At 37.4% G+C, this 12,086-nt stretch overlaps 1 protein-coding gene across 1 annotated transcript; it reads right to left on the bottom strand.

Annotated features, from left to right (window-relative positions):
- Positions 1-3,849: 3,849 nt before the first annotated feature.
- LOC131799241 (lysophosphatidic acid receptor 3-like) lies at positions 3,850-6,458 on the bottom strand. The gene is made up of 2 exons (XM_059116952.2): positions 6,206-6,458; positions 3,850-4,692 (listed from the first exon to the last, which is right to left on the bottom strand). Exons 1-2 carry the CDS (start codon positions 6,456-6,458, stop codon positions 3,875-3,877), a joined length of 1,071 nt encoding a protein of 356 aa, XP_058972935.2. The 3' UTR covers positions 3,850-3,874.
- Between the last annotated feature and the right edge of the window lie 5,628 nt (positions 6,459-12,086).

Here is a 12,086-nt window from a genome sequence, read left to right as displayed (position 1 = left end):
CAGGTTTATTAGAAGAAACGAGGTTCGCTTCAGACGAGCACGATGAATCCAGAACACATAAATTGTAAAAATGTTCCCGATTAGAATAAAAACGCTTTCAACAGAAATTATGCTGCAAATAATGACTACTGCAACGTTTGTCATTGTACGACACGCAGTTAAATTTTGTCTTCAAGATTTTTCTATAACGCTGCAGTGAACAGTTTTGATGCGTGCTTTTTAGAAGAGACGAACGTAACAGCAATACAATGATAATAATTCAAAATCACATGGTGTGATATCTGATTTTCTCTTTACAGTCTTTTAACGCAGTTCTTTGCATAACCACTACAAGATCACTTTTTCAGCCAAATCCTTTGATTTCATTGGCTTCTCGACTTGCTAAATATACAAATGACTGAAGGGGGTAAGTTTCTAAAGAAACTGTGGTGCTGCGTCAGGGGGAGAGTATAACAGGTAATTTGATATTATCAGCTGAGTTGATAACGTAAATAGGCCACCGCAAAACGTTTTAAAGCCGACGTTTCGAGCGTTAGCCCCTCGTCAGAGCCAAATATACATTTATCCTAATAAATGTAGCTCTTGAGTACTGCATACATCAATCAAATCTAAAATTGTTTTAAATTACTTGTCAAGGATAACACTACAAAAAGCATTTGCGCTTGATCGCCAACATCGTAGGAACATCATAAGCCATTCCCTCAAACATCACATCTCCACATTTGCTGCTTTTCCAGCGAAAATTTATTGATTTGCATATAAAAATCTGGAATCACACTTTTTTATGCAGCTCGTCAGATTATAAAGAAGGTTCACAGATTTAGCTAAAAGGGCAGCTGAGTGGCATAAATTCATTATAGAACCGAGAGAACTAAAATAACGAAAGTTTTCTTGGCTAAGAAGAATGCACGTTTTTTTCATTTCCACTTCGCTATATAAGTCAGATTGCATAATAATTTATCCGAATGAGAAGTGGAGGGAAATTCTCAAGTGGGACTCCACATTTAGAATCAGGAGCAACCGTTTATACTTGAGGGAGTCCCCACAAGACCAAACCATCATTCATAGGTACAGTTAGCAGTTTAACGTTCCGTCGACCATGTTTATAATATATCAGTTCCCAGACCCTCTCATATAGGTGTCTCGATGACTTAGCCCACATAGCTGGTAAATTCGTGTGCTTAAACTTAATTGCGCAAGCGTGCCGCTTTGTATTCCCATTATGCAAGTTGACGACGTTTGTAGATGCACTGAAGCACGGGAGGAATTTCTGTTAACGTAGCATGTAAATAACCACGTTAAAAATGTTATGAAACTATTGGTCCATGCGTCAGTTGTATTTTAATCTGGATACGAATTACTTGAGAAGTTTGAAGAGCAATCGAGAATTATTTAACCCCTAAGCATCTTTCTCCCACTCCGAACTTTCTGCGTGCCTCGTGTCACAGTGAACGCGCAATGAAGCATGACCCACTTTTAAATTACGAACCAAGACGAGGAGAACCTTCATAAAGAGCTTTAGAGCCTATTTATACGGTCTCCGGTACCTTAGGAGACAACCCCCCAAGCCGAGTTACCCTGGCCGAGCTAACTTTTTACTCATTTGTTTAAGAATTCAACCAATCGCGTAAATGACATTACACGAAAATGGAAAACCTGTCTCGGGGAGCAAGACAACTCGGGAGAGAGAGGTATCTCGCCTTAGCAGATAGGGTAATCCTATCACGGGGGACAACTTTTTTTCACATGAACAGTTTAGCTCTTCTGCACGAGTCGACACGGCTTAAATTTTGTCCAATATGTTTCCTGCATAGGTTTTACGTTTTGGACTATGGAAGGGGCAGCTGCTACAACTCGTAACTCCATGTAAACGCTCCATACAGGTGTTTCGCGCAGGAGGGTTGTCTGAATAAGTATCCAGCTTGACTATATAAATAGGGTCTTATAATGTAAGAATCAGTCAAATTCGTCATCTTACGGTTAGTTACGAATTTAAGTAACGTGAAATAATGTAACGAATCTCTCTATTAATTTTGGCTTTCTTGAGGTACTTACAAAAAGATAAATAAATAAACATCAGAAAGTAATTTAAAACCAACCGTTAGGAAAACCGAATATTTTGGCCTCCATTTCACACGACATCATTACATGTACACCTTACCTATGAAGGAACAGGCGGGTCATTGATGAAAACTGATGAAATTGGGTTGGACTATTTTGGAAGAATTTTGGAAGAATTTTGGAAAAGCTCCTCCCTCATGGCACGTTCTTGACAGAAATACCGTATTCAGATCATTTACATATCAACTCATTAATCAGTATGAATTTAACTCCTAACAATTCTTCGGTAAAAAGTTCAAATTTGCAACATGCACTGACGGAAAATGTTAGCAGACGTTTAGGAATAACGTCGGTTACTGAATTGTACCTCTTTCAGTTTGAGTATGTTGCCTATTTCCCAAGCTGATTGACTTTCTCTATCTCTGTGATAACGAATATACCGCTAATGAAGAGGTCCCACGACGAAATATAAAAATTAATTTTCATTCGAAAATTAGTTTTTAGTTATTAAATGTGCAGAGTCAGGCTTAAATTAGTGTCATGTTTTACTGGTAGTTGTAATTAGGTCTTGATGTACACATTATTTAAAAGATGAAAAGGAAATGATCAAAAATTGTATTTTCAATTTTTTTTTTTTCATTTTTGACAGTATCGCACAAACGGATTCCCTTTAATCTCCTGATGATTCTGGTGTAATTCGAATGAAAACCAGATTACCTTCCAATAAGGCTCTTCTGAGACTGAATATGGTCTTCATTTTCAATTATTTCGTTACAGTGGTGTCAGGTGTTGTAAGTTAAATTGCAAATACGCTAAGAAGTTTTAATCACGTTTTAACGCCCCTTACAAATTACGAGCTATAATCTAAAAGCTATTCCAGGCCTTGTTCTGAACATATCAAAAATAATAAGATCCCCGACGCAAGTCCTCAAAAAATTTTTTGTTTCTTTCATCGACTCAGTTTTGAGTTTTTTAGAGAAGCGAATGAGATACGTGTCGGCTTTTAGAAAAGAATGGACCGTTTAATGAGTATTGTGTGACAATTATGTATTCCTCTTTTGACAGCTTTCGTAGATAAGGCACATTCTGTACCTCACGTATATTCTACCAGGTGATAATAAACGTCCAATTGAGTCTCCTATTATTGTTAATTTTCCCTTTCCTCCACCTTTCCTCAGACTAACAAAGAACATGCATACAATGGAGCTAAAATAACAATTTCATGAGTTTTAGTTATGTTTAAACAACCTAGGGCTGTTTTTGAGCATTTCAAATGATCTTTTGATCAAAGTTGAGAATTGTGATCAAAATGAATCATATTCATATTCTCTTACACCACAGGAAATCTCTTCATTGTTAATGAGTTTTTTAATTTCCAAGTTCTACATTGATATATAACGGGTGAATTTGTATTGACTTGTGCAATTGCTTTTCATGACAAAGAAAAGGCAGGAACATTGCTTCGAAAAAGAGGCACTGAACACCTGCTATTCGCCTCTCGTTTGAGTAATAATCGCAAGGCTCTCTAATTAGAACCTTCATAGTGTCGCGATGACAATTTTTCTCGCCTAACCTATAAAAATCATGACCTATGGTGGAGAATACCCATTCAGATAACACGCTTAGGGGACCCCACCCTTCCCCCTATAGGGTGTACATTTAACTTTGTAGAACGCAGTGTAAATGAGGTCATGACAAATGTGCTGATCATTTGGCGTATACGTTTTATTGATGATTTCCGATTTCAAGAACAACTTTAGAATCAATGTAAATATGTTCTTACGGCAGATACAGGAAACGAATGAAGTTGTATTTATCTATTTCCTCTGTGTTCTTGTACTCTAAATAGTCTCCTCAAAGATTCCCTAAATATGGGCATTCTGAAACTATATGTAACCGGATTCACTGCTGAGTTGGCGAGATGTAGAACCCTCCCTGTCAGCATCACTGGTGCCGAGATACAAACAGGACAAAAATCACCCAGTGTGTACAAAATTAGACCTGGCAGCCAACAGACAAGCGACAATCCTATGACGAGTAACAACGTTTGGGAAAGTTTCTTGTTTCTTTCCAAATAACTCCTGTTTTGATTGCAAGAGTACGGATGCGTGCGTTTCAAGTACTTGCATATAGTCAGGTAGCCTGTACAAACAAGACTTATAGAGAGCAGATAAACTACATTTACAGCCACGGTTGACGGCATTTTATCGGACGCAGAGAAAACTGGTATCAAAAAGATCAATGATGTGCCCATCCCAGCGGTCCAGGCGAAGGTAATGGCGCCAAAATAAACTCTTAGGCTCACTGTTCGGTGGCGAATTGGCCTCAGAACGGAGAAAGCTCGTTCAATTGATATAAGAGCGAGGCAACAACTAGATGAAGAAGAGAAAAAAATTGTCAAAGACGCCGTGATGAAGTTTACCAGGGGAATCAGGGTATCTTTGAGAAAAGACACGCCGAAAAGGTTTGGAACCTGTCCAGAAGCGAGTGATGTTAATTCCCATACGCCTACCAGAAGATCAGAAACTGCGAGGTTGATTAACAGATACGAGGTTTGTCGCAAAGTAAGCCTCTTCTGCCAAAAAACAAAAATAGCAAATGCATTTCCAATGCAAATGACAAGGGCCTCGACTGAGAGTAGAAAACAAAATAACATGAAGAGTGTTTGAGGCATTTGTGCTCTGACTGTGGTCGGAATTCGCCGAACTTATGACCGGGTACTACCTTTAAAAAGCTAAATTAACTTATATGAGTGCGACATTGCTATACCTTGATTAAAAATTTAAAATAAATGAATTGTGCCAATAATTGTTTGTTCTTGCAGAGAGGCTACTACTGTTGTCGACCTGTTTTAATAAAACTGGATGCAAATTTATCTTAGACTGAGATAAAATAAGCAAGGCGGAATTTTGATTGGTCAAGACTTGAACTTCATTACAGTCATTTTGTATAGTTATGGTTGGGGTTTTTAATTATTTTTCAATTAAATATGGCATGCATGAGAAAGTAATAACAAGACAATTTAATGACAAGAAAAAAAAATTGACAGAGATATAGAAAATGAATGACATGCTAAGATCTTTGTACAAGCTCTCCCTTTATTTTCCTTTCACGTTCTCTGTTAAGATATATAGCAAAATTTTCTTTTTACACATTCTCATGACTAGCTAAATTGATTTAAAATATCTGCAAAACATTGCAACTTAACTAATTTTGGCACTTGTTACTCATTCTAAGGTTCAGCAGGAAAGCTTTATGTTTTTTAGAGAGGCTTGTAGATGCCTCCTATAACTTTCATCATAGTTCCTTTTGGATTCCTACGTGTTTTTGTCGTCGTTGCTTTTCAACATAACTTTGTAATAAATATAATATAGGCTTATTCCGCCATATATAACCTTTTTTTCTGTTTTTTTTTTTAACTGTTATGTTTTTGTTTTTTTCTTTGAATTGCAAGCAATTACTCAGTAACGTCTGCCTTTTTTCTCAAGTTCTTCTATTAGTTACTTTTTGCTGACTGCGCGAGCAAGTTTAAGTTAATCATGACATCTTAAAGATCTTTACGTTATATATTAAACAAAGTTGCATTTCAAAAAAATTACAATTAAGCAGGGGGTTTTCAATATACACATGATAATCTAAACTATTACTTCTCTGCGTCCTATCCACGTTCTCTCAGTTCTAACCTGATTAAGTTTCTATGTATGTACACTTCTGCTTGCTACTTTCTAAAACCTTGCTTTGGAATCATACATGATCTTTCATTTGCCGACCTTCCCGCTCGTAGAAAACAGAGAGCATCAGTCGAACGTCTTTTTTATACAAATTCGTCTCAGACCCGCTTACTAAAGATGCTTATTAAAACATTCCAACTGACCAGACTGAACTGTATTCTCGCTCGTGATACATCTAAAGCATCTAATTTTATTCAGGAATTTTTTCATCTCTTCTCTAAACATAGGCATACGATAACTGTAGACAACTGGGTTAACTATAGAATTCGAAAGATGTAATACTCTTGTAATAGGGACAATTTTTAGTCTAGCGATTACATCAGAACAAGGGTTGCAGATTATTTTAACGCCGTAAACCACGATGGCGGGGACCCAAAGTAGGAGAGACAAAGTTGTAACTATGATCAATGTACGGGATAGTTTCATGTTTTGTTCCTCTGTGTGACGATTGTGAGCATCGAGTGACAGCACAGTTTTGTTCATTCGGGTGCGAATCGCCGCGTACGATGCAACAAAAATGGCTAACGAACTCAACAGTGCCAATTCGGTGGCGATGTTAGCTTCTTTACCAATTACATCTAATGAGACCAATGTGTAGATTACACCAATAGTTATTCCAGCAATCCAAGCTAAAGCAATGTTCACAATGTAGAATTTTGTACTCATGGTTCGATGACGATATGGCCAGAGTACTGCATAAACACGCTCTAAAGATATTCCCACCAAGCAGAATAACGACGAACACGAAAATGAAATCTGAAATGCGGAGACTGGCTCGTCGTAAATGATCGCCTTCACAGTTATTTTCCGAAATGAAAGGGAAATTATTTCTAACAATGCTGCAGCGCCTATGAGAAAATCCGTCACAGCCAGATTTATCAAAAGAAAAGCAGTTCTTTTTGAGCAGAGTTTTCGTTGAACAAATACATAAATGGTAAAAGCGTTACTAGCTAATATCACTAATGCCTGGATGATATTGATGACGGAAAAAAATAAGGCAGTTGTCGAGGCTGACATGGCTTCCAAAACTGGATCAATTTCAGAATAGAATCTTTAACACAACTCAGCCTTGACCGTTAACTAACAACGAACCTCCAGCCGATCGTAACGGAAACTTTGAGGTTATACGAAGCACAGAGCCCCCAATTTCAATTTTATATGTTGGGACACCGCACTGCGTCATGGATAAATAACATATGCGCCGGAAGAGGAGCTATACACATTACAAGCTATATGTTCTGTATATGTATAAGAAAGATGAGCAGTTTGACCACTTTTAAAACTGATTTTGTATTCCATGAAAGCACGAGAGGAGACCAAAAGTACAAAACTATTTTACTTTTCAATTTTAATCGGATGATACGGAAAGAGAAGTAACCAAAATATATCATTCCAGCTGAAATTACGGATAAACTTTAATTATTTGTGACTTCGGCTCTAAAATGAAGATTTATTTACTTCGAAAAAGCCTGCAGGTCTCTAAGAAATACACAATTTTAACAGAAGCCAGATCTAAAAGTGGGCGTGGAGAATGGCACTGGACAGACCAGAGTCAGGATTAAAAAAACTGGATGGCACACCCTTGCCAAGAATTCTAAGTAAAAAGATTTCCTTATTAGTTTGCAGGAATTGTTGAAAAATCTCTATTAGGTTTCCTTGCTTACTTTCATGGTTTAAATAACATTTTCTGTGCGCCTACTCTAACGATTGTTACAAACATCTCGATCCGCGAGTAATATTCTCAATATGATTCTGGGCAGGGCACAGTTTGAGCTTGGGTTCCGAACCCACAGAGAGTCTCTATGCTGACTTACACACACAGATAAACTATAGAAACCAAGGAAGCTCACCATAAATATGAAATTATAATTTGCCTTATTGTGACTGATTGTAAATAATCAACGGTTCTTCGCCGCTATTTCATTAAGAATGCTCTTCAATCGAAAAAGCAAACAAAAGAATGTTATGAAATATTGATCTGAAAACAAGGTAGGTGACACAACTTTTCAAAAGACTTTTTTTCGTATTTGTTTTTGTAATTGGTTTTTAGTTTTTCTGGCCTAAAATCTTCTAATCCGTAGAGAAGCGTACTCTTTAAATTTAGTTTTTTTTAGAGCATGCAGAAGGTCTCTGTCTGATTCGCCTTCAGCACAGTGCATGTAAACTGATTGACTAAATGAAACAGCGCAATTTTCTAAAACAATTTAGCATAAAGTGAAATCTTTTCAGGACTTGATCACGAAATTTCAGAATAAAACCCCTGTCGGCTTTTCATCAACCATTCGATCTGTTTTTATTTGCATGATTTCTCCGCTCTGTTGGATAGTCAAGAAACAAGAGTGAAACAATCGAGTGAGTAATGAAAAAGGTTCATACCATAAAAGGCTAATAGGTTTCAAAGTAAAAAAAAAAAGGGGAAGGCGTGAAAGACTTCTCCTTGTCATATTTTAGGCAAAATGTTGTCCTCTTTAATTAATACGTTTTGAAGATTTGATAATTTAAAAGCGAGTAAATCGACAAAGAGGAAATTATTTGAACTTATCTGGAAGCAGATCAGATTAAAAGCAGATTAATTATTTATCTATTAAATTGCACGTCCAGAGAAATGAAAGTACAAACCTCCTAATGAGTTGTTTCCTTCCGCGAAAACGTCCCTCAGGCTTCGCTGAATACATAGAGAAATAATAACTGTTTTCTGGATTTCACCGTTAATTACTACGTCTATGTACTCCACTTTTAGATTTGAAATGTCCGTCAGTCTAGAGCCCTGTTTTATTTTTCCTGGTGCTGCTGTTATATTTGTTAGAACGTTGCTGGCGAGAAAAAACTTGGCTAACATTGAATTACATTGACATTGATTAGCTCAGTGCATTTGCTGTATATGTAAATTTACGAATGTTGAAGATTCTCTTTCTTAAACATAGAGAGGATGGTACAGTCCTTAACTATAGGGAATTTCATTGAAATCCAGCATTGCTACTGGTTTGGACAGATCGTTTGGGCTTTTTACACCAGCCTTTGAGTTTCTCCTGTCATTCCGTGTCCTTCTCGGTTTTAACTTACTGAGTGGCTCTTTAAAGATAGGCATCCTAAAGCTATAAATGACTGGATTTATGAACGAGCTCGCTATATTAAAAAGTGTTGTGGCATAGAGAGCACCCATAGATATATAACATTTACATACAGCGTTCACAAAGTATAGAATGCTCCCCGGCAGCCAACAAACACAAGAGGCAGCTGTTACGATGCACAAAGTCTTCGATAGTTTTATGTTTTGTTCGACGTTATTTCGACTACTTCGATTGATAGCCGGGACATCTCTGGAATAAAGTTTATTACGAATGCTCCAATAGCTGCCGCAGATTATGGCCAGAGCGGAAAATATCATAGAGCAAATAATGTACTGTGAGATTTCATGACTCCACATTTTGGCTGAATCTAATAAAAGTATTGCACCCACGAATCCGCCGATAACCCAAACGGTGACAATACACCAAATGTACGATTTGTTGGAGGCGAGCCGATGGCGAAGAGGACAAACCACAGCATACGCACGTTCCAATGAGATAAGAACAAGAAAAAACAAGGACGAACAAGAAAACATAGTAGGAATTATCGCCGAAAAATCATCTTGGTTTGATACGAGGACTTCATCTGTTTTATTTCCTTGAAAGTGCCTATGGATTGCCCCTGTTCCAATGGCGATTGGTTCAGTAGCGCCAACAAGGAGGTCAGCAATGGCCAGGTTTATTAGAAGAAACGAGGTTCGCTTCAGACGAGCACGATGAATCCAGAACACATAAATTGTAAAAATGTTCCCGATTAGAATAAAAACGCTTTCAACAGAAATTATGCTGCAAATAATGACTACTGCAACGTTTGTCATTGTACAGTTTTGATGCGTGCTTTTTAGAAGAGACGAACGTAACAGCAATACAATGATAATAATTCAAAATCACATGGTGTGATATCTGATTTTCTCTTTACAGTCTTTTAACGCAGTTATTTGCATAACCACTACAAATCACTTTTTCAGCCAAATTCTTTGATTTCATTGGCTTCTCGACTTGCTAAATATACAAATGACTGAAGGGGGTAAGTTTCTAAAGAAACTGTGGTGCTGCGTCAGGGGGAGAGTATAACAGGAAATTTGATATTATCAGCTGAGTTGATAACGTAAATAGGCCACCCTAAAACGTTTCAAAGCCGACGTTTCGAGCGTTAGCCCCTCGTCAGAGCCAAATATACATTTATCCTAATAAATGTAGCTCGTGAGTACTGCATACATCAATCAAATCTAAACTTTTTTTTAATTACTTGTCAAGGATAACACTACAAAAAGCATTTGCGCTTGATCGCCAACATCGTAGGAACATCATAAGCCATTTCCTCAAACATCACATCTCCACATTTGCTGCTTTTCCAGCGAAAATTTATTGATTTGCATATAAAAATCTGAAATCACACTTTTTTATGCAGCTCGTCAGACTATAAAGAAGGTTCACAGATTTAGCTAAAAGGGCAGCTGAGTGGTATAAATTCATTATAGAACCGAGAGAACTAAAATATCGAAAGTTTTCTTGGCTTAGAAGAATGCACGTTTTTTAGATCAGTTCCCAGGCCCTCTCATATAGGTGTCTCGATGACTTAGCCCACATAGCTGGTAAATTCGTGTGCTTAAACTCAATTGCGCAAGCGTGCCGCTTTGTATTCCCATTATGCAAGTTGACGACGTTTGTAGATGCACTGAAGCACGGGAGGAATTTCTGTTAACGTAGCATGTAAATAACCACGTTAAAAATGTTATGAAACTATTGGTCCATGCGTCAGTTGTATTTTAATCTAGATACGAATTACTTGAGAAGTTTGAAGAGCAATCGAGAATTATTTAACCCCTAAGCATCTTTCTCCCACTCCAAACTTTTTGCGTGCCTCGTGTCACAGTGAACGCGCAATGAAGCATGACCCACTTTTAAATTACGAACCAAGACGAGGGGAACCTTTATAAAGAGCTTTAGAGCCTATTTATACGGTCTCCGGTACCTGAGGAGACAACCCCCCAAGCCGAGTTACCCTGGCCGAGCTAACTTTTTACTCATTTGTTTAAGAATTCAACCAATCGCGTAAATGACATTACACGAAAATGGAAAACCTGTCTCGGGGAGCAAGACAACTCGGGAGAGAGAGGTATCTCGCCTTAGCAGATAGGGTAATCCTATCACGCGGGACAACTTTTTTTCACATGAACAGTTTAGCTCGTCTGCACGAGTCGACACGGCTTAAATTTTGTCCAATATGTTTCCTGCATAGGTTTTACGTTTTGGACTATGGAAGGGGCAGCTGCTACAACTCGTAACTCCATGTAAACGCTCCATACAGGTGTTTCGCGCAGGAGGGTTGTCTGAACAAGTATCCTTGACTATATAAATAGGGTCTTATAATGTAAGAATCAGTCAAATTCGTCATCTTACGGTTAGTTACGAATTTAAGTAACGTGAAATAATGTAACGAATCTCTCAATTAATTTTGGCTTTCTTGAGGTATTTACAAAAAGATAAACAAATAAACATCAGAAAGTAATTTAAAACCACCCGTTTTTTGCCTCCATTTCACACGACATCATTACATGTACACCTTACCTATGAAGGAACAGTCGGGTCATTGATGAAAACTGATGAAATTGGGTTGGACTATTTTGGAAGAATTTTGGAAAAGCTCCTCCCTCATGGCACGATCTTGACAGAAATACCGTATTCAGATCATTTACATATCAACTCATTAATCGGTATGAATTTTAACTCCTAACAATTCTTCGGTAAAAAGTTCAAATTTGCAACATGCACTGACGGAAAATGTTAGCAGACGTTTAGGAATAACGTCGGTTACTGAATTGTACCTCTTTCAGTTTGAGTATGTTGCCTATTGCCCAAGCTGATTGACTTTCTCTATCTCTGTGATAACGAATATACCGTTAATGAAGAGGTCCCATGACGAAATATAAAAATTAATTTTCATTCGAAATGCGCAATAGTTATTAAATGTGCAGAGTCAGGCTTAAATTAGTGTCATGTTTTACTGGTAGTTGTAATTAGGTCTTGATGTACACATTATTTAAAAGATGAAAAGGAAATGATCAACAATTGTATTTTCAATTTTTTTTTCATTTTTGACAGTATCGCACAAACGGATTCCCTTTAATCCCCTGATGATTCTGGTGTAATTCGAATGAAAACCGGATTACCTTCCAATAAGGCTCTTATGAGGCTGAATATGGTCTTCATTTTCAATTATTTC

This window comes from Pocillopora verrucosa, chromosome 10, assembly GCF_036669915.1.
Source record: "Pocillopora verrucosa isolate sample1 chromosome 10, ASM3666991v2, whole genome shotgun sequence".
Lineage (NCBI taxonomy): Eukaryota > Metazoa > Cnidaria > Anthozoa > Scleractinia > Pocilloporidae > Pocillopora > Pocillopora verrucosa.
Note: the sequence above shows the minus strand (reverse complement) of the source record. Positions and strands in the feature narration are given on the sequence as shown.

What these genes read in the sequence shown, in the direction of transcription:
- LOC131799241 (XM_059116952.2), bottom strand. Translation starts at nt 6,458, where the DNA reads ATGAGTACAAAATTCTACATTGTGAACATTGCTTTAGCTTGGATTGCT. An exon ending in ACAAAACATGAAACTATCCC is followed by an intron (nt 4,693 to 6,205) that starts GTACATTGATCA and finishes TTCTACTCTCAG; the next exon opens with TCGAGGCCCTTGTCATTTGC.